General features: G+C 62.1%; 2 protein-coding genes across 5 annotated transcripts in view; one reads left to right on the forward strand and one right to left on the reverse strand.

Moving 5' to 3' along the window:
* GLB1L (galactosidase beta 1 like) lies at positions 1-18,412 on the forward strand. Of its 2 annotated transcripts, none has more exons than XM_077829623.1 (16): positions 1-81; positions 2,102-2,274; positions 2,843-2,993; positions 3,745-3,805; positions 4,163-4,257; positions 12,403-12,583; positions 13,050-13,108; positions 13,478-13,599; positions 14,427-14,467; positions 15,569-15,687; positions 15,976-16,050; positions 16,137-16,226; positions 16,405-16,518; positions 16,974-17,105; positions 17,366-17,581; positions 17,841-18,412. In XM_077829623.1, the coding sequence occupies exons 1-16, from the start codon at positions 28-30 to the stop codon at positions 18,066-18,068; spliced, it is 1,911 nt and encodes a 636-aa protein (XP_077685749.1). In that variant the 5' UTR covers positions 1-27; the 3' UTR covers positions 18,069-18,412. The 2 variants fall into 2 exon arrangements, with proteins under 2 accessions (XP_077685749.1, XP_077685750.1); XM_077829624.1 differs by having other exon boundaries at positions 16,140-16,226.
* ANKZF1 (ankyrin repeat and zinc finger peptidyl tRNA hydrolase 1) overlaps positions 18,398-27,788 on the reverse strand; it is a 13,689-nt gene continuing 4,298 nt past the window's right edge. For 2 of the 3 annotated variants that reach the window (XM_077829620.1, XM_077829622.1), the window contains 12 exons: positions 26,633-26,823; positions 25,962-26,077; positions 25,230-25,383; positions 23,582-23,804; positions 23,122-23,223; positions 22,645-22,785; positions 22,226-22,351; positions 21,014-21,338; positions 20,495-20,606; positions 19,996-20,130; positions 19,798-19,868; positions 18,398-19,643 (listed from right to left, as the gene is read on the reverse strand). In XM_077829620.1, coding sequence (XP_077685746.1) covers positions 19,523-19,643; positions 19,798-19,868; positions 19,996-20,130; positions 20,495-20,606; positions 21,014-21,338; positions 22,226-22,351; positions 22,645-22,785; positions 23,122-23,223; positions 23,582-23,804; positions 25,230-25,383; positions 25,962-26,077; positions 26,633-26,823 — 1,817 coding nt within the window. In that variant the 3' untranslated portion in view covers positions 18,398-19,522. The remainder of the gene's footprint in view (positions 19,644-19,797; positions 19,869-19,995; positions 20,131-20,494; positions 20,607-21,013; positions 21,339-22,225; positions 22,352-22,644; positions 22,786-23,121; positions 23,224-23,581; positions 23,805-25,229; positions 25,384-25,961; positions 26,078-26,632; positions 26,824-27,788) is intronic. The other variant, XM_077829621.1, reaches the window with a different exon arrangement.

Genomic DNA, 27,788 nt, shown 5'->3' on the forward strand with positions numbered 1-27,788 from the left:
CCTTCCCAGCTGCGGGGGGCTGCGAGCATGGGGCCCGGGCGCCGACTCCTGCTGCTGGCCGCGGCGCTCCTGCCGCTGGAGGTGAGTCGGGCCGAGCCGGGCCGGGCCGGGCCGGGCCGGGAGCCCGGGGGGCGCTGGATCCCCTTTGACAGAGCAGCTAAAAATCCTGAGACCCGAGCCTGGGTCTGTCTCCCCGCCCCACCCCCCGGGCTGTGGCGCCCCCCCCCGCCCCTCTTGGGGCTCGGCCCCGCCCCCGCCGGGGGCCCTTGGGGGCTGCGGGGCTCGGAGCACTCCGCGCCCCCTGCCACTCCGGCCCCCAACCCGCCCGAGCCGGGGGCGGGGGCGGCCCGGGTGCCACAGTGCGGGGCGGGGGGGTGGCCCGTGGCCAGTGCTGGGTAAATCCCGTGGCCATCGCCCGGCTCTGGCACCTGGCTGCGCCCCCCAGGCTAACCTGCCGGGCGTCGCGGAGAGCAGCCCCCCCACCCCGGCTCGTCCCTGCCTTGACCCCCCAGCCATGGGGCAGCAGGAGGTGCCTTCACCTTCCCTTCGATCCGCCCCCCCCCGGGCGCCCCCCAGCTTCCCTTCGATCCGCCCCCCCGGGCGCCCCCCAGCTTCCCTTCGATCCGCCCCCCCGGGCGCCCCCCAGCTTCCCTTCGATCCGCCCCCCCAGGGCGCCCCCCAGCTTCCCTTCGATCCGCCCCCCCCCCCGGGCGCCCCGCAGCTTCCCTTCGATCCGCCCCCCCCCCGGGCGCCCCCCAGCTTCCCTTCGATCCGCCCCCCCCGGGCGCCCCCCAGCTTCCCTTCGATCCGCCCCCCCCGGGCGCCCCCCAGCTTCCCTTCGATCCGCCCCCCCGGGCGCCCCCCAGCTTCCCTTCGATCCACCCCCCCCGGGCGCCCCCCAGCTTCCCTTCGATCCACCCCCCCCGGGCGCCCCCCAGCTTCCCTTCGATCCTCCCCCCCCCGGGCGCCCCCCAGCTTCCCTTCGATCCGCCCCCCCCGGGCGCCCCCCAGCTTCCCTTCGATCCGCCCCCCCCGGGCGCCCCCCAGCTTCCCTTCGATCCGCCCCCCCCGGGCGCCCCGCAGCTTCCCTTCGATCCGCCCCCCCCCCGGGCGCCCCCCAGCTTCCCTTCGATCCGCCCCCCCCGGGCGCCCCCCAGCTTCCCTTCGATCCGCCCCCCCCGGGCGCCCCCCAGCTTCCCTTCGATCCGCCCCCCCCCCCGGGCGCCCCCCAGCTTCCCTTCGATCCGCCCCCCCCGGGCGCCCCCCAGCTTCCCTTCGATCCGCCCCCCCCCCCCGGGCGCCCCCCAGCTTCCCTTCGATCCGCCCCCCCCCGGGCGCCCCCCAGCTTCCCTTCGATCCGCCCCCCCCCGGGCGCCCCCCAGCTTCCCTTCGATCCGCCCCCCCCCCGGGCGCCCCCCAGCTTCCCTTCGATCCGCCCCCCCCCCGGGCGCCCCCCAGCTTCCCTTCGATCCGCCCCCCCCCCGGGCGCTCCCCAGCTTCCCTTCGATCCGCCCCCCCCCCGGGCGCCCCCCAGCTTCCCTTCGATCCTCCCCCCCCCGGGCGCCCCCCAGCTTCCCTTCGATCCTCCCCCCCCCGGGCGCCCCCCAGCTTCCCTTCGATCCTCCCCCCCCCGGGCGCCCCCCAGCTTCCCTTCGATCCTCCCCCCCCCGGGCGCCCCCCAGCTTCCCTTCGATCCGCCCCCCTGGGCGCCCCCCAGCTTCCCTTCGATCCGCCCCCCCAGGGCGCCCCCCAGCTTCCCTTCGATCCGCCCCCCCCCCCGGGCGCCCCGCAGCTTCCCTTCGATCCGCCCCCCCCCCGGGCGCCCCCCAGCTTCCCTTCGATCCGCCCCCCCCGGGCGCCCCCCAGCTTCCCTTCGATCCGCCCCCCCCGGGCGCCCCCCAGCTTCCCTTCGATCCGCCCCCCCCGGGCGCCCCCCAGCTTCCCTTCGATCCGCCCCCCCAGGGCGCCCCCCAGCTTCCCTTCGATCCGCCCCCCCCGGGCGCCCCCCAGCTTCCCTTCGATCCTGCCCCCAGGGCGCCCCCCAGGGTGAGGCCAGCACCCCGGGTAGGGCAGCGTGTGCTCACAGCCCCCGTGGGGCCAGGCCTACGCCGGCGCCCGCTCCTTCCAGGTGGATTACACCCACGACTGCTTCCGCAAGGACGGCGCCCCCTTCCGCTACGTCTCGGGCAGCGTCCACTACGCCCGCGTCCCGCGCCCCGCCTGGCGCGACCGGCTCCGGAAGATGTACATGAGCGGCCTCAACGCCGTGCAGGTGTAGGTGACCCGCGTGCTCCCACGGGGCTCCCACGGGGCGGGCTGCCCCCAGGGCCGGTCCTGCCAGGGCCACTCGCCCGCCCACGGGCTCTCCAGGTCACGGCTCTCGCCCTGGGGCCCCCGGTTCCTGCCCCAAAACCAGAGCCTCGTGTGGGGCCGAAGTGATCTCCGGTCCCCGAGCCTGGGGCTCTGATCCCAGCCCCACCCCTGCAGCCTCCGGCGGAGCAGCCATGGCCCCGGCGGCTGGTGACGGTGGCTCTGCGCTGGCTGGTGCGATGGCCAGGTCGGCTCACAGGAGACACTTGTCCCCCCCCCAGCGCGGCCAGTCGGCCCTCTGGCATCCGAAGAGTTAATGCACCGATAACTGGGTCAGGGCCCTCGGTCCTGTGCCACGCCCGGGACCCACACCTGTCGTTAGGGATCTCCCTGCCGTGCTGGGGTGCTCGGCCTTCCGCCACGGGCCGAGCCCCCCCCAAGGAGTACAGACCCCGGCAGCTGTGCCCCCCACCCCGAGGGCGAGCAGACCCCGGCGGCCGCTCCCCTCACTGATCCTGTCTCTCTTCCCCAGCTACGTCCCCTGGAATTACCACGAGCCACTGCCCGGGGTCTATGACTTCTCTGGGGACCGAGACCTGGGAAGCTTCCTGGACCTGACGGCAGAGCTGGGCCTCCTGGTGATCCTGCGGCCCGGGCCCTACATCTGCGCCGAGTGGGAGATGGTGAGGGCTGGGCAGGGGCTGCTCTGCCCTGAGTCTGACCCCAGCCCCTGTGTTCCTGGCCCAGCCCCCCACCCCACCCTGGCCCAGCCCCCAGCGCCCCACCCCGGTCCGGCCCAGCCCCCTCCTCCCCCGCATCCGGCCCAGCGCCCCACCCCGGCCCAGCCCCCTCCTCCCCCGCATCCGGCCCAGCCCCCAGCGCCCCACCCTGGTCCGGCCCAGCCCCCTCCTCCCCCGCATCCGGCCCAGCCCCCAACGCCCCACCCCTGTCCGGCCCAGACCCCTCCTCCCCCGCATCCGGCCCAGCCCCCAACGCCCCACCCCTGTCCGGCTCAGATCCCTGCTTGAGCTGAATTCAGGCCAATGTGGGGAAGCTCATCACAGAGGCACCTCGGAGACCCGCATGCGCCCACCAGCAAATGTCTGGGAGCAGAGAATACACGGCGTGGATGCCAGACGGGGCAGCTGGAGCCGGGAACATCAGAGCGACCCCTTCCATCTGTGTGCTCACGAGCACCCCACACACGGCTCTGCTATTCCCTGCCCTGGGCTCCCCCCCCCACACCTCCGCTGGTGCCCCTCACTCCCGACCCACAGCCCCCTCCTAGCTCTGCTGCCGCCCATGAATTCTGACCCCTTTGTGGTGGGTCTGTGACGCAGGCCAGTGAGACCTTCCTGCGCCTTCCACTTGGCCCAGAACCGCCATGTGTCTGGGAACTTACGAGTCTCTTTCTCCTCCGGGCTGTTTCTCTAGGGTGGCCTCCCTGCCTGGCTGCTGTGGAAACCAGACATTGTCCTTCGCTCCTCTGACCCAGGTAAGGGGCATCCCTCGGAGACCAGCCCACCGGGCTCCTGCCCTCAGCCACACAGGGCCACTTAGTTGGTGCCAGGACGCTGTGGGGCTCTTGCGTTTACCTGCTAGGCTTCTCCCCGTCCTTGGAGACCCGAATGCAGAGCAGCTGGGCTCCTTCTCTTCCCCCTCCCTCCCCGCCGCCCGCTGGAGACGGGGGTCAGCCTCTCACCCCTGGGCGAGCCAGGAAAGGCTGGCAGGCTCTGCCAGCGCCTTGTGCCCTCCCCACAAACCACAGTGGGCTTCTGGCTCTCACACGAACCTGCACCTGCCAGTGCAGTCCGAGACGGGGGCTGAGCCCAGCTGCTGTCTCTGCTCCCAGATTACCTGCAGGCCGTGGATTCCTGGCTGGACGTCCTGCTGCCCAGGATCAAGCCCCGGTTGTACCAGAATGGAGGGAACATCATCAGCATCCAGGTGGGGTGGGGTGGGGGGCTCAGGGTCCCTTCCCTGGCTCACTGCTTCTTTCCAAGCCTATCCCAGCAACCCAGAGCCCTCTGTGCTGTCCCCCCGGAGCTCCCTGCCCCTATAACCCTCCCACTAGAGTCTCCTACCCCTGCAACCCCCATTGCCCTGGAGCCCTCTTCCCATCACTCCTGTCCCCCACAGAGCCCCCTGCCCCAGTTGTTACCCGCACAAAATTCTCTGTTACTTGCACTCTCTAGGACATCCCACCTCTACCTAGTTCCTAGGGCTCAAGGTGTAACCCAGTTGATTTTAGCACCCCAACCCTTTCCCAGTTCCTAGGGCTCCCGGCGAAAGGCACCTAACTTTACCCCTTCATGGCTCCACTTCTACTCCAGGCTCAGAGCAAACACCCATTCCCTGTGGACTCAGGGCTTAATCTTTTGTGGGTTTACGGCGTCTTTTACCAGTGAAAGAGCCGCACACAGTAATAGCCTCTTGACCTCTATTTATTAACAATCACCAGAACAGAATGCACAGGTTACACATACAACCCCCACCGCTCCCAGTAAGACAGATGAACTTTTCTTGGTGGCCCGTCAGGATCAGGTCCGTCTGGGGGACTCCAGTTTCTGCCCGGTGTCATTGGCAGAGTGTTGGTGTCTGGCAGCTCTGGGGCTCTGTCCTGGAGTCGGTTCCCAAGAATTCCTTTTGGACCCCAGGTTATATAGTGAAACTTGCATCTCGCTTAGCTCTACCTTCACCAATCATTTTACTAACCAAGCCTAACATTGTAACAAAATTCTCTAACCACTCCTACCCCACCACCTTCATTAATTTACACCTAGCAAAATTAACTATGTAACAGACAGAAACAATAGGGAAGTGGGGACCATGCAGATAAAACAAGACATGAGGATTTCGCAACCCCAACTATTGAGAAGTGATTTCTTGCCAGACAGGATGCTATCAGGGCTTTGTCAAGCCGGGCCTTAAAAACCTCTAAGGGAGGAGATTCCACCACCTCCCTAGGGAACCCATTCCAGTGCGTCACCACCCTCCTGGTGAAATAGTGTTTCCTAATATACAACCTAGACCTCCCCCACTGCAACTTGAGACCATTGCTCCTCATTCTGTCACCTGCCACCACTGAGAACAGCCGAGCTCCATCCTCTTTGGAACCCCCCTGCAGGTAGCTGAAAGTGATACAATTGTGGTTTAAACTTCAAAGTAGTTCACAGTCCATACTGATACGTAGTGTTCACAGTCACAACTTTTAACCTTTGTAATGTTGCAAAAACTTCTCTTAACTAAATAAGTCATAAAATACAATTCATTATTGTCTACTCCTGCCATTGGACAATGACTTCTAACACAAACACATCCCCTTCCTGCCTATACAACAGCTGGCTTTTGTTCGGTGAATATATCAGACATACAGCTTGGGTTCCTTTGTCTTTAACATAGACACGTCCATCTCTTTCTTGTAAATTTTGATCCTCACACACACACCCCAAATTTTCATGGGCTACCTGCTGAAACATGTCAATAGTTTTCATAGAATCATAGAATCATAGAATATCAGGGTTGGAAGGGACCCCAGAAGGTCATCTAGTCCAACCCCCTGCTCGAAGCAGGACCAATTCCCAGTTAAATCATCCCAGCCAGGGCTTTGTCAAGCCTGACCTTAAAAACCTCTAAGGAAGGAGATTCTACCACCTCCCTAGGTAACGCATTCCAGTGTTTCACCACCCTCTTAGTGAAAAAGTTTTTCCTAATATCCAATCTAAACCTCCCCCACTGCAACTTGAGGCCATTACTCCTCGTTCTGTCATCTGCTACCATTGAGAACAGTCTAGAGCCATCCTCTTTGGAACCCCCTTTCAGGTGTTGAAAGCAGCTATCAAATCCCCCCTCATTCTTCTCTTCTGCAGGCTAAACAATCCCAGCTCCCTCAGCCTCTCCTCATAAGTCATGTGTTCTAGACCCCTAATCATTTTTGTTGCCCTTCGCTGGACTCTCTCCAATTTATCCACATCCTTCTTGTAGTGTGGGGCCCAAAACTGGACACAGTACTCCAGATGAGGCCTCACCAATGTCGAATAGAGGGGGACGATCACGTCCCTCGATCTGCTCGCTATGCCCCTACTTATACATCCCAAAATGCCATTGGCCTTCTTGGCAACAAGGGCACACTGCTGACTCATATCCAGCTTCTCGTCCACTGTCACCCCTAGGTCCTTTTCCGCAGAACTGCTGCCTAGCCATTCGGTGCCTAGTCTGTAGCAGTGCATTGGATTCTTCCGTCCTAAGTGCAGGACCCTGCACTTATCCTTATTGAACCTCATCAGATTTCTTTTGGCCCAATCCTCCAATTTGTCTAGGTCCTTCTGTATCCTATCCCTCCCCTCCAGCGTATCTACCACTCCTCCCAGTTTAGTATCATCCGCAAATTTGCTGAGAGTGCAATCCACACCATCCTCCAGATCATTTATGAAGATATTGAACAAAACCGGCCCCAGGACCGACCCCTGGGGCACTCCACTTGATACCGGCTGCCAACTAGACATGGAGCCATTGATCACTACCCGTTGAGCCCGACAATCTAGCCAGCTTTCTACCCACCTTATAGTGCATTCATCCAGCCCATACTTCCTTAACTTGCTGACAAGAATACTGTGGGAGACCGTGTCAAAAGCTTTGCTAAAGTCAAGAAACAATACATCCACTGCTTTCCCTTCATCCACAGAACCAGTAATCTCATCATAAAAGGCGATTAGATTAGTCAGGCATGACCTTCCCTTGGTGAATCCATGCTGGCTGTTCCTGATCACTTTCCTCTCATGTAAATGCTTCAGGATTGATTCTTTGAGGACCTGCTCCATGATTTTTCCAGGGACTGAGGTGAGGCTGACTGGCCTGTAGTTCCCAGGATCCTCCTTCTTCCCTCCTTCCCGGGTTGGTTTTCCGCTCTTGGGTTTCTTTATATGCCCAGGGATGGTGATTTTTTGCTCGCCGGGTTCCCACAGGTACCACTGGATATATACCAGTAGTGAGAGGGTGTAGAGTTACTAGATATGCTCATAGAACCCTTTGATCTTTATTTAGGGTAAAGTTCACCAATTTCCATCATGCCGTTAATTGTCTCTCCCCTTCTGTAACGTTTTCCCACAACAGTTTTTATTTCCAAAGGCAAATTTCCTCACATGCCTTCCCAGATTATTTGAATGACCAAGTGCTGCCTTATTTCCTGGGCCCGCGTACAGCGAATGCTCAGGACACGTTTCCTTGTACTGAGTCCATAGTCCCTGCCAACAATAACGAATCCTTTTCACCTCGCTGTTGCCACACTGGCAGTATTTTAGAAAATCATTGTTGCCCCATCCCTCTATGTGAGCAGCACCCAGTACTCAACTCCTAATCCAGTTCCACCCAAAGCAGTTTCCAGTACACCCCTTGGGAGCCTAGGCTACCCACCCCTCCTGGCTGCCAGGCAAATCCAGTAACCTTCAGTGGTTCACACTGAGGAAATGTTGGGGCAGTTCTACCTTTACCGTACTGCCCCATATAGTAATCAGGGAAGGTGTGGCAATGGCCTTCCTTCCCTTCCTTCCAACTTTATACAACACCCAGGTGCATTCAGCTGGGCTTGCGTGCTGGAAGTTGATTAAGGCATGCCGATTATTACTGATTTTCAGGGGCGGCGGGTCGCATAGGCTGGGGGAGGCTCAGCCTCCCAAAACAGCCGGGCGTGACCCCACCGCTTGCCGTGACCGCTCCCTGGGCTCCAGTTCTCTGGCTCCTTGAGCCCCCCGCGCTCCAGGGCAAGGGGGGCTGGGGCCACAAGCCGCTCTCCCTCCTGGCGCTCCTTTGGGGTTGGGGGGCTCGTCATGGGACTGGGCCAGTAGCCGCGGTGTGGGGGGTGGGGCTCTGGCAGGGTGTGGAAGGGGCGGGGCTGGGGGTTCGCCTCCCCCCACTGGGGGTTCACGTGCCCCTGGTAACCAGTGGTTTCACATACTTTTCTTTCCCTTGGTAATTTCACTTTGAGTTTAAAATGTTTTATGTCCATCCTTCCGTTCCCACCAACAGATAAACCTTGTGTCTGAGGCACGTTCTGCCTTTAAACGTGCCTTTACCACCTGGGGATGTTTCCCTGTTCGCCTCTGCCTTTGACCTCTGCCATTCTGCACTATTGGTTTCTGTGAATACAGTTCAAATCCTCATTAATCCTGTTCTGCCTAATGCAGTAGTTAAAAAAACAAAACGCAACACACAACAACAGTAGCACAAGACAAACAACAACACAACACAAAATATAAAGCACAAAACACACTATCTGCCGTGGCAGTGGATCCGCGGTATTCTGGGCTGCTCTTCAGCGGGTAGCAGCTTTCCCTGAAGTTCTGAAAGACAAAGAGCATTTTTCTACCCCCTCTGGGGGGCGGCAGATTATGGCTTAAAATATCTCTTCCTTTTACAAATCTCCTTGCGGATTGCAGGCAAAACAGAGGAATTACCCCACATTCTTTCCTTTGGTTTTGTTCTATAGGCAGGCCAGGATTTAATGGCGTCTACCTTTTAAGGGTTTAGGGTGAATTATCTCACTGTTCAGTCATTAAATTCATGAGGTGGTGTACCTCAGTTTCCCTTTCCATACAGCAAACCAAGTTTGTAATCGATTTTTGTTAGGTTGCTTTTTTGCTGTGCTAAGCGTTAAGTTTATTCCCAGGTCATAGCTGAGAAGCATCATTATCATAATGCTTTTTTCTTCCTTTTTTTTTTTTTTTTTAAAACCACGAGGTGTGTTTCCAATTACCATTTCTAGCAGACTTAAAAGTTTTTTCCCAAAAAATCATATACATTGTTACAGGGTTACTCGTTAACATTACATTTATCCCAGTGTTTAATATTAACAATAACATTTGCATCAAATGTATTACAAGTGGGCATTTAAACATATCTTGTTATGCCTCTTACTTAGACAATTTGTCAGTGAGGCCAGTGTGTTCAATGTCCTCTTGAATCTTTGCATAGGCTTTAATTTAATTATATCCTTGGGATTTAGGTGAATTACACGATAGGGGGATCATGCATGTCAGCAGACCGCTTTTGTATCTCTCAGATTTCAGCACTGTGCGTACACTCACATGCACACAAAACATTCTGCTTAGGGTTAACCTGTCCTTATTCTCGGGCTTGGCTCCTTTTTCCTTCCTTCCTTTCTTTCCAAAGGGTCATAATTTGAGCCTTTTGGTTTCAGGTAGTTTGTTTGCTGACCAGGTATGTCCTTTATCTGTGGCTCCTTTGTGCTGCCATTTATGGGCAGTTCTCCAACACAGACGCTTTCTGGCTTGCTTTTGGCTCCAAAGCCATCAGCAGCTCAGAGACTCTGTCTTAAAAGAGACACAATTAACTTCCACCAGAGTTTTGATTACTTTCCACTTTCAACTCCTGCTTCCAAAAGACACACAGTGATCTGAAAAAGAAAACACAACTGTCAAAGCTGATTCCCCCCTCTGGCACTTCAAGTGCAGAAGGTGGGGGCCTGCAAGGATTCTAAAAATTAATACTGGCCGCTCCAGGCTTGTATTAACTCCCAAGGTTACAGCTTCTCTCTGGCCTTGGCTTGGTAAACGCTGCCACCACCCAAATGCAAAAAAAACCCTTTGAACCCAGGAAGGAGCACTTGGGAATTCCTCCCTGTGGGGTACCCTCAAGCTCTTTCACCCCCCTCCAGGGAAGAGCTGAGAAAGAAAACAAAGGAAATTAGCTGTGGCTATCAGCTACTCAAACAGCATACTGACAGGTTTCAGAGTAGCAGCCGTGTTAGTCTGTGTTCGCAAAAAGAAAAGGAGGACTTGTGGCACCTTAGAGACTAACCAATTTATTTGAGCATGAGCTTCCGTGAGCTACAGCTCACTTTATCGGATGCATACTGTGGAAAGTGTAGAAGATCTTTTATACACACAAAGCATGAAACCTCTTAGGACACCAAAAATCCAACACTGTTCTTAAAAAGGTAAATTTTATTAGAAACCAAAAGGAAAAAAATGCATCTGGAACTTAGGCTTTTTGCTAGAACTTAAAAGAAACAATTACAAAAATTAAGCACCCAAAATAGCTTTCTTGGGGGTTCAGCTTAAAGGTTACAAGCAAACTAAGGCTTCTGGGGTTAGCCCAGAGGAGATCCACAAGCCAAAATAAACTAAAAAAAACCTAATTGCGGCTATTTAAACATGCCCTGTCCAATAATTTCTTCTAGGTATGGAAGATGCATTTTTATACCTGGTTCAAGCCGTACACAGCATTCCTGCTGCCCTCTGTTGCCCTCTTTCCTGGAGAGACACAACACACAAACCAAGGGAAGTCCCCCCCCCCCCCATTTTAAAAAGTTCTAGCCCTCCCATTGGCTCTTTTGGTCCGGTGCTCACTCCTTTTCCTTTACCTGGGGAACTTTGTTAAAACTTACAGGTAAAACAAGCAGAGAACAGCCACCAAGAGGGACTTTTTAGCTAACTGGGTGGCTGGGTGTCCATAAAAGGAAACTACCCCCTATTCATTTATCACAACAACCTATTATGGCTCCTTTTGGAGCCCTAATAGGATTTTAATTAAGTAGCATGTTTTGTTTGTATTTCTTTTACCCCTTCTACAATAGACACTGCACATGTCCTGGGGAAAATGCACCTTCAGTGAGCTGTAGCTCACGAAAGCTCATGCTCAAATAAATTGGTTCGTCTCTAAGGTGCCACAAGTCCTCCTTTTCTTTTTGCGAACACAGACTAACACGGCTGCTACTCTGAAACCTTCCTTCCCTAGTTTAACTTCTATAACGTTAGCCATACCAGTTTTTACATACAGTGTAACTGTTTCTTTTGAGCTCAGAGAGTTTTCATGTGCGCTTATCACAGTGACAGTCTGATTACGCAGAGCCACCTGATCAGTGTTCCTGACGTTGTTTCTTTGTGCACCTCACCTCTGCTGTCACTCCAGAGGGCACCGTCTGTTCGTTAACAAGAAAAAGTTAGAATCTCTCTCCGTTCTCCCGGTTCTGGCTGCCCCTTACTACAGCCCCGACTTTGGTCTATAAAAAAATATTGAACTTGATAAAGCACTGGGGTATCTTAAGGGTTAAATGCTAACTACCAAAGCCGAACACCACTAGTTACCTGTGTCTGGCAAAAAGCCTCCCTCAGTTTTGCAGCTTTGAATGAAAGATTCAAATGGATTTTTAGTGGTATTACTTAAAACAAACAAAGAAACAAACAAAAAGCCAATTCATCTTAAACCTACAAAACAGGGTTTTACAAACCAGGAATGTTGTAAAATACACGTTTACACAATATATTTACGCCCCCCCCCCCCCCAGATATGTACCTACAGTCGCTTTTTCCTTAGCAGCCCTTACACTGCTTTAATTCTCACACAGCTGTGCAGCCTCTTATACACTTGGGGGCAGGTAAATTCCAATAGAAACCCCTTCTTCTTTTAGCGAATTTGACTAAATTGTCGATAGTCCAATTATTTAAATCAGATTGTCTCTGTGCCTGGATTATTTACAGACATTTCTTTGGAAAAGGGCCCATTTTTCCTTCAGAATCGCTGCAAAGAAACCAAGAATTCTCTTTCTGTAACACTTCCCCATCTTTCAGCTGTTCCATTCCCTCCAGCCTCTGCATAGTTAACTTCTCACTCTCTGTCCTTACATCACTTGTTTATCTCCCAAAATGACACCTTCATCAACTCAGATTTCACCATTCCAAGTATTGTCCCAGGGATCTGAAATCCCCATGCCTGGACTTACTTACTCCTTCCCTTACTCCTGCCACTATGCCCCTCAGGGCTCCTAACCTGTTTTCCAATCTCTTTATCTGTTGCCTGCCTGCTTGTCTGGGCCTGATCCTGCTTTCCTCGCTGAACTGCCCCTGCCCATGGGCACAGGCCTTGTCCCACTACCCATTTAGCAAGGAGGGTGGGCTCCTCAACTAGCCCCCACCCCTCCTGGTCCCTTTTCTTTGTTCCCTTTCTCTCGTGTTGCTCTGGGGGGTCACTCTGCCAGGTAGGCAGCGACCCTTTCTGACAGCAGGCACAGCGGGGGGGGGGGGGCAGGCCAGGGTCCCGCAGCGCCCCCCCCCTCACGGCTGCCCGGCCCCGCAGGTGGAGAACGAATACGGGAGTTACTCCGCCTGCGACTACGACTACCTGCGTCACCTGCTGGCCGCCTTCCGCGCCCGGCTGGGGCCCGACGTGCTGCTCTTCACCACCGACGGCAACAGCGCCCCCGAGCTGCGCTGCGGCACCCTGCAGGGGCTCTACGCCACCGTGGACTTCGGGCCAGGTGCCCCTGGGCGGGGGTGGGGGCAGGACGGTGGGGGACTGGCTCGGACGGGGGGCAGGACAGTGGAGGGGCTGCCTCAGACGGGGGCAGGACGGCAGGGGGAGCTGGTTCGGTTGGGGGGCAGGACAGCAGGGGGAGCTGGCTCGGATGGGGGGCAGGACGGCGGGGGGAGCTGGCTCGGATGGGGGGCAGGATAGAGTGGGGGCAGGACAGCAGGGTGAGCTGGCTCAGATGGGGGCAGGACGGCGGGGGGAGCTGGCTCGGATGGGGGGCAGGACGGCGGGGGGAGCTGGCTCAGATGGGGGCAGGACGGCGGGGGGAGCTGGCTCAGATGGGGGCAGGACGGCGGGGGGAGCTGGCTCGGATGTGGGGCAAGATGACGGGAGGGTATAAGGGAGGGGGGCTGGCAGACAAGCCCGATGGGGGCCTAGAGCCCTGCACTGACCTGCCCCCTTCTGTCCCCCAGGCCCCAATGTCACAGCCGCGTTTGCCCCTCAGCGACTCTATGAACCCAAGGGACCTCTGGTGAGAGTGGGCCCCGTGGGCATGGGGGGCGGGTGCTGCCTCGGCCTTTGTGGGTTGTAGGAGTTGGGGGTTGGTTGTGGCAGGAGCTCTGTGCTCAGAAGGGCTCTGGGGGATGTCGCTCTGGGGCATGGGGAGGCTCTGTGGGGTGTGGGGCATGGGGGGGGGCTCTGTGGGGCACAGGGGGCCTGGGCAGGGGGCTCTGGACTCCCTTGTCTCAGAAGCGACTCCTGCAGGCTCAGTGCTGGGGGGCGGGGAGTGGGGGGGCTGCCCGGTGCCTGGAGCGACTCCCTCGGGTGGCTGCTGGGAGCTGGGGGCTTGGGGGGCCCTGGCTGGCTGCCGGGGCTGTGGGTAACGGCCCGTCTGCCCCAGGTGAACTCGGAGTACTACACGGGCTGGCTGGACTACTGGGGAGAGCCGCATGCCAGCCGCAGCCCCGTGCAGGTGGCTCAGGGTCTCCAGGACATGCTGCAGCTGGGAGCCAACGTCAACATGTGACTGTCCGGCCGCGGGGGGGGGGCCGGGCCTGGGGGGGGGCCTGGGCGGGGCAGAGGAACCCCTGGCCATGGGGCGCCTGCTGCCGGATCCCAGCGGGCGCCAGGCCCCCAAGGCCCGGGGGTTCCTCTGCCCCAGGCTGCCTGGGGAGGTTCTGCTGGGTCCAGCCCCAGAGCTGTGTCGTGCGGGAGGGAGGGAGATTGGTGCTGCCGTGCTGGAGGGCCAGGGCCATCCTCTGCTGGGGTCTGGCCAGCCCCGCAGGAGCCGCCCTCGGCAGTGGGGTGCGGCTGGCCCTGCCCCAGGGAGCCCCATGCGGCCAGTTCCTTTGTCCCTGGTTCCCCGTCTCCGCGCCACCCCCAGCACCCAGGGGTCCCTGGGCTGAGCCAGGTGCCAGCCCTGCCATGCAGGTCGGTGCCGTGGCCCTGGCACGATTCTGGGCCACGCTGCAAAGGGCCCCAGGGGCTTCCCCTTCCCTGCTCCAGGCAGGAGGCCCCAGTGCAGCCCTTGGTCAATGCAACCTGCCCTCTCCTTCCTGCCTCCCCTCCCCCCGGGTCTCTCTCGGTCCCTGTCCCCCCTCCCAGGGTCTCTCTCTGTCCCATGCTCCCCAGGGGCTCTGGCCCTTTCCCTTGGGCAGTAGCCGGTTTACACGGCTGGCTGCATTTGGTGATTTCCAGCCCATGGTGGGGCTGGGTCCCTCTTTGGGAACTGGGGGGTCAGGAAGGAGGGAGGTGATGGGGGGTAGCTGAAGGGAGGGTGGCTGCCCAGCCCTCAGGCCTGTCTGGGCTAGCTGCTGGGGGCTGATGGCCCCCTCTGGGTTATCACGTAGGTACATGTTCCAGGGAGGCACCAACTTCGGCTACTGGAGCGGTGAGTCCCCCCCCGCCCCTGCCCCTGGGGAGGAGAGGAGCCAGGGAGGGCACAGGGCTGGGGGGGCTGTCCCGGCATCCCCGGGCGATGCGCTGGGATGGCTCCCTACGAAGCCAGGCAGGACTCTGGGGAAGTCTCCTCTCTGGGAGCAGACTGTCTGCAGGACACACAGCTCACCCAGCTCCACTTTCCTGGGTCCGACCTCGGAGCATTCAGCATCCTCTGCCCCTCCGTGCGCTTCCCACAGCCAGTCTGCTCAGGTGGGGACTTGGGGAAGCCAGAGGGTCCTGCCCCCCAGCTCCGCAATCAGACGTGACTCTCAGCCAGCCAGTAAAACAGAAGGTTTATTAGACGACAGGAACATGGTCTAACACAAAGCTTGTAGGTGCAGAGAACCGGACCCCTCAGCTGGGTCCATTTTGGGGGGCAGTGAGCCAGACCACCACGTCTGCCCTTCACTCCTTGTCCCCAGCCAGCCCCAAACTGAAACTCCCTCCAGCCCCTCTTCCTCTGGGCTTTGTCCCTTTCCCGGGCCAGGAGGTCACCTGATTCCTTTGTTCTCCAGCCCTTTAGCTCTCACCTTGCAGGGGGAAGGGCCCAGGCCATCAGTGGCCAGGACACAGAGTGTCGGCCATTTATGGACCCTGGCCCTTTGCTCTGCAACAATTACACCCCCTTATCCCACCCCCTAGAGACATAAGAAATGCATAGGGGAAACTGAGGCACCCCACCGTATTCAGAGGAAACATTAAGAACAGTCCCGCTTGGTCACAGCGGCTGCCTGGCGGGTCCCTGCAAGGCTCTGGTACCTAGGCATTGGCCCATCCTACTGGGGCCTGGTGCAGCGAGCCCCTTCTCTGCCCTGTAGCCCATGCCGGCACCGGCCCTCATCCTCCAGTAACATGCCAGGCTACGGTCCGTGTGGTTTCCGTGCCACGGGCCAGGCCCCGTTCCCATGGGGCTCCCGGAGCCCAGCAGCCCCTGGCCCTTGCCCCCGTCTCCCTCGGCTTGCCAGGCTCCGAGCCAGTGGGGGGCACAGCAGGGCCCAGGAAGGGGCACCATTGGGGCCCAGCCGTGGCTCACTGCGCCTGCCTTGGCCAGGTGCCGACTACAAGGGCCAATACAAGCCAGTCACCACCAGCTACGACTACGATGCGCCGCTCTCGGAGGCCGGCGACCCCACCGAGAAGCTGTTTGCCATCCGGACGGTCATCAGCAAGGTACCGAGCCCAGCGGGCCGGCGGGGAACCAGCCCCGGGCACAGCGCAAAGCCGGTGAGGCTGCCTGTGTCTGGGGGCAGGGCTCTGTCCTGCCCGCACCGTAACGCCCTGCTCTCCACGGGGACAGCTGGGGGCGAGGGCGGCTCACAGGGCGGAGGGAGGGGGATGCCCCTGGCGCGCCCCCTGGATTGATGGCTCCGGCCCCCTGCCCCACTTCCATGGCATCAGGAGGGGGCACCGTGCCCCTGACCCAGCCTGGCCGGCTCCTAATGGGGGTTTGCTGTTCAGTTCCAGCCCCTGCCTGAGGGTCCGATGCCACCCGCCACCCCCAAGTACGCCTACGGCTCCGTGCCCCTGCGGAAGGTGAGTGGCTGCCCTGGGAGCTCCCCCCGCCCGGCCCCAGGAGGCGGCCACCCACCCAGCCACCCACCCTCTCTCCTCTCCTGCAGCAGGGCGAGGTGCTGGAGCTGCTGGACGTGCTGTGCCCCAGCGGGCCCATCCGGAGCCGGTTCCCCCTCACCTTCGAGGCCGTGAAGCAGGTGAGGGGGCAGGGGTGGGCACGGGGTCCTGGTGCCAGACTCCTCGCCTCTGCCAAGGCTCTACCTGGGAAGGAAGGAGCTGGGCCTGCTGCAGCCGGGAGGCCCTGGGGAGGGTTTCCCATGGGCAGCGTCTCGGCCCCCTGCTCCCACGGGGCTCTCACCCTCCACTCTGCTGCAGGCTCACGGCTTCGTCCTCTACCGGACTCGCCTGCCCCGGGACGTCTGGGATCCAGCCCCTCTGAGCTCCCCTCCCAACAGCGTCTGCGACCGCGCCTACGTGCTGCTCGACGGGGTGCGTACTGGCCCACTCCGGGGCCCTGAGCTCTGTGGGGCGATGCCCAGCCCCTCTCTCTGCAGCAGAAGGGGGGTTAGTGCCCATGGGGCAGAGGGGCTGGCAGTGCTGGAGACAGCCTGGGGTGGGGGCTGTGCAGGGGTCCCTGCTTCTGGGCACTTCTGCGGCGCTTGCTTGTCTGTGGGCCTTTGCCCTGGTCCCCATCTCTGCTGTGGGGGCGGATCTGTGGGGGGTTTGCTTTGGCGTTCACCCCCCCGGGGTATCCATATGGGAGGGAGACCTGGGAGCTGGTTCCGCCTGGCCCCCGCTGGGGAGAGTCCATCTGGTCGCTTGCCTGTCCCGGTGAGTGCAGGGAGTGGGGGCGCCCAGACCGGACCTGGAAGGCCTGGCACCAAGGGGCCTCTGGGGAGGGGAGGCTGGTGCTGACCCAATTCCCCATGCCTGCCTGGCGCCAGGAGTACCAGGGGAGGCTGGAGCGTGACGGGCAGACAACACTGAACCTCACGGGCCAGGCTGGCGCCACGCTGGACCTGCTGGTGGAGAACATGGGCAGGATCAACTTTGGTGTGAACACCAGCGACTTCAAGGTGAGCGGCAGGAGGTGGGCGCGCTGCTGCCAGGTGCCCGCTGGGCCGGGCACCCTCAATGCCTGCTGTCCCTGCGGACATAGGGGAGGGGCTGGGCAGGAACAGGGCAGCAGCTGGTGGAGCTGGGGCATGGAGCAGGGCTGGGCAGCCTCCCCAGGCAGAAGGAGCAGGGTTCGCCCTGTGTGGGGAGCCCGCGGGCGGAGCCATCAGTGCCCGGGACGTTGCTCCTCCCCACCGGTCTCCCGTCCCCGTGTTGGCAGGGCCTGCTCCAGAATCTCTCCCTGGACTCGGCTCTGCTCAGCGACTGGCTGATTTACCCCCTGGACGTGGACGCGGCCGTGGCGCGGGGCTGGCCCCTGCCCACCCCCCAGGCTGAGGGGAGCAGGGCCACGCTGCGGCCGGCTCTCTATACGGGGACCTTCCAGACCCCTGGCATCGCCTGGGACACCTTCGTGAAGTTCCCAGGCTGGAGCAAGGTACCAAGGCAGAGGGAGAGCTGGGGGCAGGGGAGCCGGCTGGAGGCCGGCTTGGGGCCTGGCTGCGATGGAACAGCTGCTCACTCCCCTCTGCCTACTGCTTGGGCGGGGAGGTCAGGGGAGAGGGCACCGGGTGGGTGTGTAGGGTGGAGGCAGTGGGCAGGCAGGGTGCGGGGGGACAGTGGGCAGGGGCGGCAGTGTGCCAGGCTGAGAATGCCTCCCCCACACACACACTCAGGCCCTCTCTCTGCCCCTCCAGGGCCAGCTCTGGATAAATGGCTTCAACCTGGGCCGGTACTGGCCGGCACAGGGGCCCCAGCAGACGCTCTTCGTGCCCGGCTCCCTGCTGCACGCTTCGGCCCCCAACAACATCACCCTGCTGGAGCTGGAGGGGGCCCCCCCCAGGCCCTTCCTGCTGTTCCTGGACCGGCCCCTGCTCAACCGGACCGCCAGCCCCGGGACTGGGGCCAAGCTGCTGACTCCCTAATGCGCCCCCCCCCCCCCAGTGTCTCCTGGGCCCCAGAGGGCTCACCCTGGCCCAGCTGTGCGGAGGGCAGGGCCTGGGGGCCCCTTGCAGCCGCAGAGGCGGGGGGCAGCGTTGCTCCTGGTAAAATAGCAGGTACTGGCTGGGGCAGGGCTGCCCAGAACCTCATCTTGGCCCCCCACAGCTGGGCCAGCCCCCAGCGGGCAGAGTCTGTCCCCCCACCAGTGGAAGACCCCAAGTGCCGCCCCTGGGGCCCAGCAGGCGCCCAGCCCAGCTGCCTGCAGCAGGACAAGCCGAGGGCCCCCCGTGCCCCGCAGAATGGAGACACAGCGTTCACTGCCTGCGGCTTTGGCTTGCCCTTTATTGCCCGGTGCGGGGTGTGTTGCAGCCACGTGCCGCGGGGGCTATTCCTGCGGCGCTGGTTTCCCGCCTGCCGACTCGCCCCCCAGGCTGGGCACCAAGGGTTACATTTTATTACCTGGTAAAGCAAAGAAAATCTCGTGCCTTCCCTGCCGTGTCCGGCGTGTTCTGTCACCCTGGCGCCGTGCCCGCCCCAGGGTGGTTCACCGCAAACCTCACGGGCCGTGAACAGCTCTGAGTGACCACGGGGGCACCAGCCGAGCCACCCTGAGCCAGAGCCCCGGGGGGCACTCAAGGGCCATTGGGGGCTTGCTCAGGGTACTGGGGTCAAGGTACTGCACCCTGGGGAAAAACCGGGCACCTGTCCGCAACATGGCCCCCAGCACCCAGGGGGTGACTAGGACCTTGGGCACTGGGGGGGGGGGGAGGTTCCTCCCCCACTCTGCAGGGCAAGGGGGAAGCGGTGCGGGGGCTATATCACCTTCCCCCCCTTCCCCAGATCCAGCAGCAAGGGCAGGTGCATGCTGGGCTGAGCTTTAGGGGCAGTGTCTTGAGTCAGTCACCACTTGGGCTACCCCGGGCCAGCCAGCTCAGCCCCTGGGTAAAGGGGAGGATTCATGGGTGCCGGGCAGGGCCCAGGGTGCTGCAGGGAGCTCCCCCCCCAAGGCAAGGGGCTGCTGCCCTGAGCCAAGCTGCCCATCATTAACCACCCTCAGCCCAGCTTGTGGGGCACACTCAGGTGGATCGCACAGCACCAGCGTTGAGCCATCTAGTCCCTCCTCCATCGATCCACCAGCCACGCTGCCCCTTCAGCACCCCCTGCCCCAAAACAGGACCCTGACCCCATGTTACGGTGACGCTCCTGCCCAGGGGTCGGTGCTCGCCCCCCACCCAACCCATTCTGCGCCATGATCCCCTTCCCCTTGAGGCAGGGGCATGGGGCTGCCCCCCGTGCTGGGAAGGAGGCCTTGAGCTGCGACAGGGATTTACACTCGGGCTCAGCCCCCCGGGAGCTCCCAGCGCCTCTCCCCAGCACCTGGCAGGCGACTGACCCCCGTTGCGCTCGGCAGCTGCCTGCCTTCCCGGCGGCGTGGGCGCTAGGTGGGGCCGGCGCGGCCCCGGCGATGAGCCTGCAGGCAGCCCGTGGAGCAGAAGGAGGAGTCGAGGTAGTGGAAGGGGATCCGGCCCAGCAGGGACTCGCCACACTGCCAGCAGCGCCTACACAAACCACAAGGTACGGCATGGGCCAGCGTCTGGGGGCCAGGCCTGCTCCCTGCCAGCAACTGGACAGGGGAGCTGCCAGCCCCACAGGGGAACAGTGCCTCCCCGCTGCCCCCCAGGACCACCCCGCTGCCCCCCCGGGCCCTGTTACCTGGTGTTGGCGAGAGCCGCGCCCGTGTCCGACAGCTGGGCAGCCAGTCTCCGCTCGGCAGCGAGGGCCCTCTGAGGAGCAGAGAGCCAGAGCCCCAGTGAGTGGGGTGAGCCCTGCCCCCCGGCCTGAGCAGCCCCTGAGAGCCAGGGCAGGGAGCCCCCCATGGGGGTCGGGGTGTCTGGGCCCCCCAGGCCTCACCTTCTCCCGGTCTGGCAGGGCCGCAAAGCGCCGCTTCTCCTCCTGCTCCTGCGCCCGCTGCTTCCGCTGTGCTCTCTGCGCCCGCTGCTTCTCCAGCCGCCCGGCCTCCATCTCCGCCGTCAGGGGCCCGGGCACCTGGGGAGGACGAGCTCCGTCAGCCGGGGGGGTCCTGGCTCCCCGGCCCGTCTCTGCGGACAGCCCCCACAGCTGGCTCGCGGTGGGCCGGGGGTTGGGTTCCTCGATTGTACACAGGGGCCTTAACACTACAGCCCCTCCTGGCTCTTCACACGGCCCCCCCCCCCCCGCAACTCAGAGCGGGGCAGGTGCAGCCTAGGGGCAGGGCCCCCCAGCGTGGGGGAGGGGGCCAGCAGCCTGGAGCCAGATTGGTGCTCCCCAGGGAGGGCTCAGGCACCCCGGGGTGGGAGGATTTGAGCTCCCCCAGCTGTCCGAGGGCGCCAGGGAGGGATCTCAGGGCTGAAGGGCAGCGGGAGGCACCCACCTTGGCCCGCCTGTAGTCGTACTTGGCTGGGTGATCCACCATGAACCTGCGGAAGACGTTGCGTGTCGACTTGTCGGCAGAGACGCAATATGGAGGTCGCTCCTGCCAGTCCCTGGGAGCCAAGCAGAGAGCGGCTCAGGGCCAGGATAGGCCAGGGCTTGCTGCTTCCCTTTGGCTGGCTGCCCTCCCCCAGCCCCTGCAGGACGGGCAGCCCCACGAGCCAGCCAGGCCCCGGGGAGAACTGGGAAGGGGACCCCGCCCCGCCCTGCTCCCTGGCCAGCCCACCCACCCAGCTGGCTAGATGTCCTGGGGCAGGGGAGAGGGAGCAGGCTGGGGGGCCCAGAGGCTGGAGCGGTGCAGGCGGAGGGCACCTTCCCGCAGGCCCCCGGGACCAGACCAGACCGGGCATTGAAGGGCGAGCGAGGAAGCTGCAGACCCCCGGGCCCACAGGCAGGGCCAGCCTTGGGGGGGAAAGGGGGGGTGACTGCCCAGAGCGCTGGCCTCAGGGGGTCGCTGTACCTGAGCGCAGGGTCGGCACCAGCCTCCAGCAGCAGTCGCACGGCCGCCCCCTTCCCTGCCGCAGCCGCCACGTGCAGCAGGGTGAAGCCGGTCCCGTCGATGGGCTCGCTGAGCAGCGAGAGGAGCCCAGGGGCCGCACAGGTGGGCTCTGACCCCTCACTCTGCACCCTGCCAGGGTGGCCTTGGGGCTGCCCCACAGCACCATCCTCGCTGCCCGCAGGGGGGGCCCCACTCTCCGCCGCACCCAGGAGGCGCCGCAGCGTCCCCGCGTCCCCCGTCTTGCAGGCCGTGAACAGGGCGTCACGGAGCTGGCCCAGCAGCGTTTCTGGCAGGGAAGGACAGAGCAGCTCAGAGCCGGCCCCAGGGGCCCCCCAGCCCAAGCAGCACAGGGGTCTGACCCCTGTGCGGCATACACCAGAGTGCGCCCCGGCCCGTCACCCCTGGCTGTGGCTAAAGCGTGGGCCAGGATGGCACCAGGCCAGATGCAAAGCCAGCCAGAGAGGAGATGCCATGGTTAACGACCTGCAGGGCTAGCGAGGTGCACCAGCTTTTCGTTTGTCTGGCTCTGGCTCTGCCTGTCTCGGCTGGCCTGAGGAGCTGTTAGCCCCCGTTGGGCTCTCCCGCAAGGAGTGACGCACCACGATCACCACCGCTCCAGAAGGGATGCAGACGGTGCTCCCCACTGGTCTCAGTGCAAGAGACCTCTGCTTCTCTGCACCTCTCCGTTTTTTCAAACATCCTCCTTAAACTGTGGAGCCCAGAACTGGACGCAGGACCAGGGGCGGTCTCCCCAGGGCTGTGTACAGAGGTAAAATCCCCCATTCACACCCCACGGCTCACGTTAGCCCTTCGCCACAACACCACCCTGGGAGCTCATGCTCAGCCATTTACCACTGACCCCCGAGTCCTTTCCAGAGGCCCCCACTCCACGGTGTGGCCTGCAGCCTCGCTCCTAGGGGTGGGCCTTTCCACCTGCCCATATTACAGTGCAGACTGGGCGATCCGGATCGCTCAGTATGGCCACCACTCTGCTGATCTGCCTCTTTGGCCCCCCTCGGCCCCTGCTCGCACACAGCAGCACATCGGAGGGGTGAGCTGGGGGGGTCTGACAGAGCAAATGGGGTGCAGGGGAGGAGCAGCCTGAGCCCACAGAGCCCCGACGTGGCACACGTGGGCAGGGCAGAGACAGCAGCATGGCCCAGCCCGACTTACCTCCATTCTCCCAGGGAGCAGGCTCTGCCCCAGGCCCGTCCTGGGGCTCCGCCACCATCCCTGCTCCTGGCTGCGGTGCTGAGCCCTCGGGCTCTTCGTGGCCTCCTGGCCCCTCGGCGCAGGCCCCTGCTCCGGGAACGACCAGGAGAGGGATAAACACGGTCCGGGGCCAACACCTTCCCCCCATCCCGAGGGCATGCAGCTTCCCCCAGCCCCTGCCAGCAAAGGCCAGGTGCCAGCTGCCCCCAGCGCCAGAGGCAAAGGCAGGGAAGCCAGCAGCTTCCACCTGCTCATGCACCCCCCCCAACACACACCAAAGGACACCCATGTTAGCCCCTTGTGCCGCGAGGGCTTTGCCCTTGACTGGGTCTGGCAGGGCCACCAGCAGCGCCCGTCCCAGGGGAACCCCCCGTTCTTACCTCTCCCCACTTTGTTTTTCTTCTTCCTCCTCTTGCGGCTTCGCTTAGGCATCACCTCAAACTCCTGGAGCTGCAGCGTGCTCAGCGTCACCTCCACCGTCTCCAGCTCCCCAGCCTGGCTCTCCTCCTCCTCCGACGGGGCTTTGGGGGAGACAGGTGGGATTGGGGCTGGTGGGCCCGCCCGTGCGCTCGGCCAGAGGAGGCCCCACCCCTTCTCTGCAGGTGAGTTGGGGGAAGGGCCCGCTGGGAAGGACTGTGCCTGGATCAGAGCAGTCCAGGAGCGCCCCCCACGCCCAGACCGTGCCCTGCGGCACCGTGCTCTTACGGGGTGCCCAGATGCCTGGAACCTGCTGTCCCAAGGGGACCACAAGGCTGGGGCACAAACAAGAGAAGGTCCAGTGCTGGGCACCCTCCCTCCCCGATTCAGGAAACACCGCTGGGGGTGGGAGTCAGCCGGTGCCCTTCGCCCTCACTCACTGCTGGCGTCACCCTGCTGGGGCTCTTCCACCGGCACACACGGCACTTTCCTCCAGCCCTTCCGGGGGGAGCCAGCGAGATCCGCCACCGCCGTGTCCTTCCCTGCGGGACAGGAGCCTTGGGCTGTGGGCCACCAGCTGGGCCCCACAGAGACCATCCCCAGACAGAGGGCAGAGCAGGGAGCCAGCCCACCCCCTTCCACAGAGCGTGGGGCAGGGCAGGTGCTGCAGACAGAGCGGGATGGGGCATCGCAGCCAACCACCATCCCTGGGGGAGGAACCCACTGCCCCCCACCCAGGAGGATTCCTCTGAAGTAGGCAGCTTGGCACCACCACCCTGGCCTGGGCAGAGTCTAGAAACAATGCCATCCCAGCCTGGTGGCCAGGGGAACAGGCAGCAGGGAAGCAGACCACTCACGCCTGGCCCCCCAGCACCACTGTCCCCGCACCCCAGTATTCACCATACACCTGCAGGGTGGCCAGGGCCACGTGCACCCGCAGCACCTCCCTGAAGGTGGCTCTGCGGGTGCTGAAGGGGATGTTGTAGACGCGGGGGTCGTCCTTGTGCAGAGGGGGGTTCCTGCCGCCGAAGAGCAGTGCCCGGTTGGCACGGGGGGCACGCAGGAAGATGCGCTGGGCTCCCTGCAGATGCTGTGCCCAGCCGGCCAGTAGGTCCTGGATGTCCTGGGGGTGGAAGGGGAGGGATCACCGCTAGCTCCTGGACCCCACCTGCCAGCCCTCCTCTGGACTGGGGTATGGCCAAGCACAGCCAGCCCTGTGCAGCTGGGGGGTGCCAGGGCGGGGGGACGGGGATTCAGAGGTTGTGGCCGCACAGCTTAGTGGTTCTGCTATTATCAAGGCATCAGTATGGTGCTCGCTGCAGGATCCTCCGTGTGCTGCCTGCCGGCCGCCCCTCCCCCCAGCCTAGGGACAATGGGGACTCATTAACCTTAACGACTGCTCTGATGCCTAACGGGTACGCGAAGGGGCTTGGCTGAAGGCACAGGTTTTCGCCACAGCTGGTTGGAGAGTGGGCACTTCCCGGAGGCAGAGGTGACAAAGCAGGATTAAAGGACTTCTGGGGAGAAGCTTTGGAGAGAGATCCAGGAAGATCTGGCACAACAGGTACAGGGCAGGCAGGCTTTGCAGCAGGGGGCCTGGGGCAGCGGTGGGACCACCCAAGGACCGAGAAAGCAAGTGGGCCATGGTGGAGAGAGGGCGCCGGCCTGGAAGTCAAGCCAAGCTCTGCAGCAGGAAGATCCTGGACCCCCGAGGACCAGGGCCCTGCAGAGCACACTGCAGCGGGGAGGAAGCTGGGGCAGGGAGATGCGTGTAGGGATTATCGGTTAGGTCTAGATCTGGGCATTTCTCGAGCTGTGAAGTGAAGAGTAGTGGTGGGTAGGATTCTGTGCGGGGACGTGACCCCAGAGCGCCCGGCCGGTGGAGGTCTGCCAGGGGCTGAGTTTAAGCGATGGGGCCCGTCTGAGGGGGCCAGCAGCAGTCCCCCGGGGCTGGGCAGGGGCCCATGAGGTCTCAGCTCTCGGGAGGAGGAGCTAGAGAGGGGTCTGCATTTCCACTGTGCGCCGGACACCCCGAGCCAGGGCAGCGCCTGGACTGTTCAGATGCCAGCCAATAAGGGGCACTCAGCTAGATCTGACAGGGCACCCGGCAGGCTGGCCTCGGATCCTGGGATGGGGGGGGGGGGCGTTATCCCTAAATGCCTCTCTCAGGGACTGCCAGAAGCCTGGGGAGGGAGCCCAAAGGCCTGGCCCTGGGGTAGGAGACAGGACATCCCAAGCACAGGGGCGCCTCTCTCATGCCCCAGCCCCTAAGCAGGGGGACTGGAACCCAGGGTGGCATCCCAGTGGGGAGCATGGCACCGTCCTAGCCTCCCTGCCAGGCCCCGCGCGCCCCCTCCATCCCCACTCCCGGGCACTCCAGCCATAGCACACACCCTGTCCAGCCTCTGCCCACGGAGCCACCTGCAGCCAAGGCCTTGGAGGGGCTGCTCATGGCCTAGGCAGCCCCCACCCAGAGGCTGCCCCAGAACAGTGGCGTGGCCACCACCGAGGGCCCAATCCTGAACTGGGCCCGTGCGCTCGCCCCTACCTTGAGCAGAGCCACCTCATTGTAACGCCGCAGCGAGGCACCAGCCGATTTGGGCATGGAGGCCTGGCCCTGGGCATCGCGCACTCCCTGCACCGTGCCGCGGCGGGCACGCACCGTGTACCGATGGAAGGTCTTGTGATCCAGCACCTCAGGCCTGGGGGAGAGAAACCGCAGAGTGGGCCAGGGCAGCAGGACCCAGACCCTTGTTGCCATGGGGGAACAGGGCCTAAGCCCACTCCATGAGGGCAGGCCTGGCCATGGGTCTGTGCGGCACACACTGGGTGGGTGTCAGGACTCCTGGGTTTTCTTCCCAGCTCCGGCACTGACTCACTCTGGGACCCGGGTGAGCTCCTGCCCCTGTTGGGGCCTCCATACAGAAGGGAAATGAACACTCCTCTTCCAGCCAGAGCACACTGCCAGCTTCGGGGGCCAGACGGGCAGAAGAAGGGTATCCCAGGAGCTGCTGCTGCTAGGGGCCCGTGAAGGCTCTGGGAGTGCCACATGTCCCTGGGAAGAGGAGAGACGCCTTCTGGGCCAGCCCCACAAGCAGACAGGGGGCAAGGGCCCATCTCACCACGTCCCCTCTGATCCCCTCTGCTGGGGAAAACAGCCCCAAACCACCCACAAGCTACAGAGCTCTCCTTCCCACGCCAAGGCCCTCACAGGATTCTGCCCACTGGAGCAGCAGACCCTGCCCCAGCCCCATGCTCAGGGCCAGACTGGGACACTCACCCCCTGAAGACGGCTCCTGCAAAGTGTCCACCGCCTGTCATCAGGATAACCCAAGAGGTGCCTGTGCCCAGGCTCTGCAGAGATGCCACCAGCTCCGCCTGCTGCTCACCACCACCCTGGCACAAGGAAACCCTCCTGTTAGCAGCCTGGTGGCACAGGCTCTCCCTCTGTTGGAGCTGATGACCCAGCGGGGTTTGCCAGCTGGGAGCCATTAGCCAGGGGCTCTGCAGGCAGTCGAGGAAGGGGCAGTCTGGGGGCTGACCCATGTGGCAGGGGTCGCCCCTTCCTGCTGAGGCCAGACAGGTGATCATGGCAGCAGCAGCTCCCATCTGAACAGGGCTTATCATGCACCAACTAAAGCCTTGGTTCCAGCCGGATGAGCTGGGCCTGGCCACCCCCCTGCACTTGGGCAAGGATCCTCTGGCAAGCACCGCTCCAGCTAAACCCCGACCACTTGTACAATGGAACAGCCAGATCCCGACAGAGCTGGCGCCCGGCTCCCCTGCACACGCGTCCAGCTGCCCGCAGGATCATAGGGGGCAAAGAGGGGTCAGGGGTCCCAGCCAAACCCCGCTTGCTGGCCTGTCAGGGCTATCCCAGACCATGATCTGCTCCAGGACCTCTGGCAGGCCACCGGGGATGGGGCTCAGCACTGCTGGGCCGTCGCTTACCTTCTTACTGCCCAGCACACAGCGGTAGGCGGAGAGCAGCTGGCCCTGAGAGTTGCGGAACAGAACCTTAGCCGAGCGGTGGCTCTGCTGGCCGCTCCCTGGGTCTGCATGGCCTCGGGGAGGGAGCAGGTCGGTCTCGCTACCCGAATCGGAGTTGTCAGAATCGGACCCGGAGATGCTGGAGACATCACCTGCAAACGGGGCAGGAGGGGGACAGGGCTGTCAGATGCTAAGGTGCCCGAGGAAGGCACGAGTCCTAAAATGAAGAGGAGGGAACAATTCCCAGTCCACTAGGATCACAGAGCCACCTCCTCCACGTCCCACCTGGAGACCTAGAGATCCCGCGAATATCCATTGCCCTCCCCCACTCCTTCCCCCAGCCTTCTAGGTCATGTGCGATGGCCTCTCACAGCCCAGCCAATGTGAACAGTGTGGAGACAACCCATCTGACGCTCCTGGGGTAGCGAACCAGGCAGATGCTGTGGAAGGACTGCACCACATTCTGGGGTGCAGCAGGATCCTGGGGTCGGGGGGAGCGAGTGTTTGAGGAGGGAGGCACCCGCAGAACATACAGTCCTCACTGAGATACCCGTCTATGGCCTGGTCCCACTTGACAGGTCAGAGCCAGCCAGCTCCAGGGGGCAGAGGAGCGGCTAGAACAAACCTCACCACAAAGAGCAGAAGAGAGGCCAGCCTGGGTCAGACCAAAGGTCCATCTAGCCCAGTCTCCTGTCTGCCGACAAAAAGAACAGGAGTACTTGTGGCACCTTATTCTTTTGCAGATACAGACTAACACGGCTGCGACTCTGAAACCTGTCTGCCGACAGTGGCCAGGGCCAGGTGCCCCAGAGGGAATGAACAGAACAGGGAATCACCCAGTGATCCATCCTGTTGTCCACTCCCAGCTTCTAGCAAATCTTTCTTGAGATGGGGCAACCATATCTACATGCAGTCTTCAAGATGTGGGCATACTATGGATTTATATAGCGGTGATGTATGACATGACATGACAGGACCTGAACTCATCTCAGAGGAGCCTCCCACATGGGGCAGGAAAACAAAGGGATCCAGGAAGCAGGCAGCTACTAGGGAGAAAATAAGTGGGACTGGTGCTCAGAGCTTCTCCACACAGGCAGGTGCCAGCAGAGAGGCTTCC

Source organism: Eretmochelys imbricata, chromosome 11 (genome assembly GCF_965152235.1).
Source record: "Eretmochelys imbricata isolate rEreImb1 chromosome 11, rEreImb1.hap1, whole genome shotgun sequence".
Lineage (NCBI taxonomy): Eukaryota > Metazoa > Chordata > Testudines > Cheloniidae > Eretmochelys > Eretmochelys imbricata.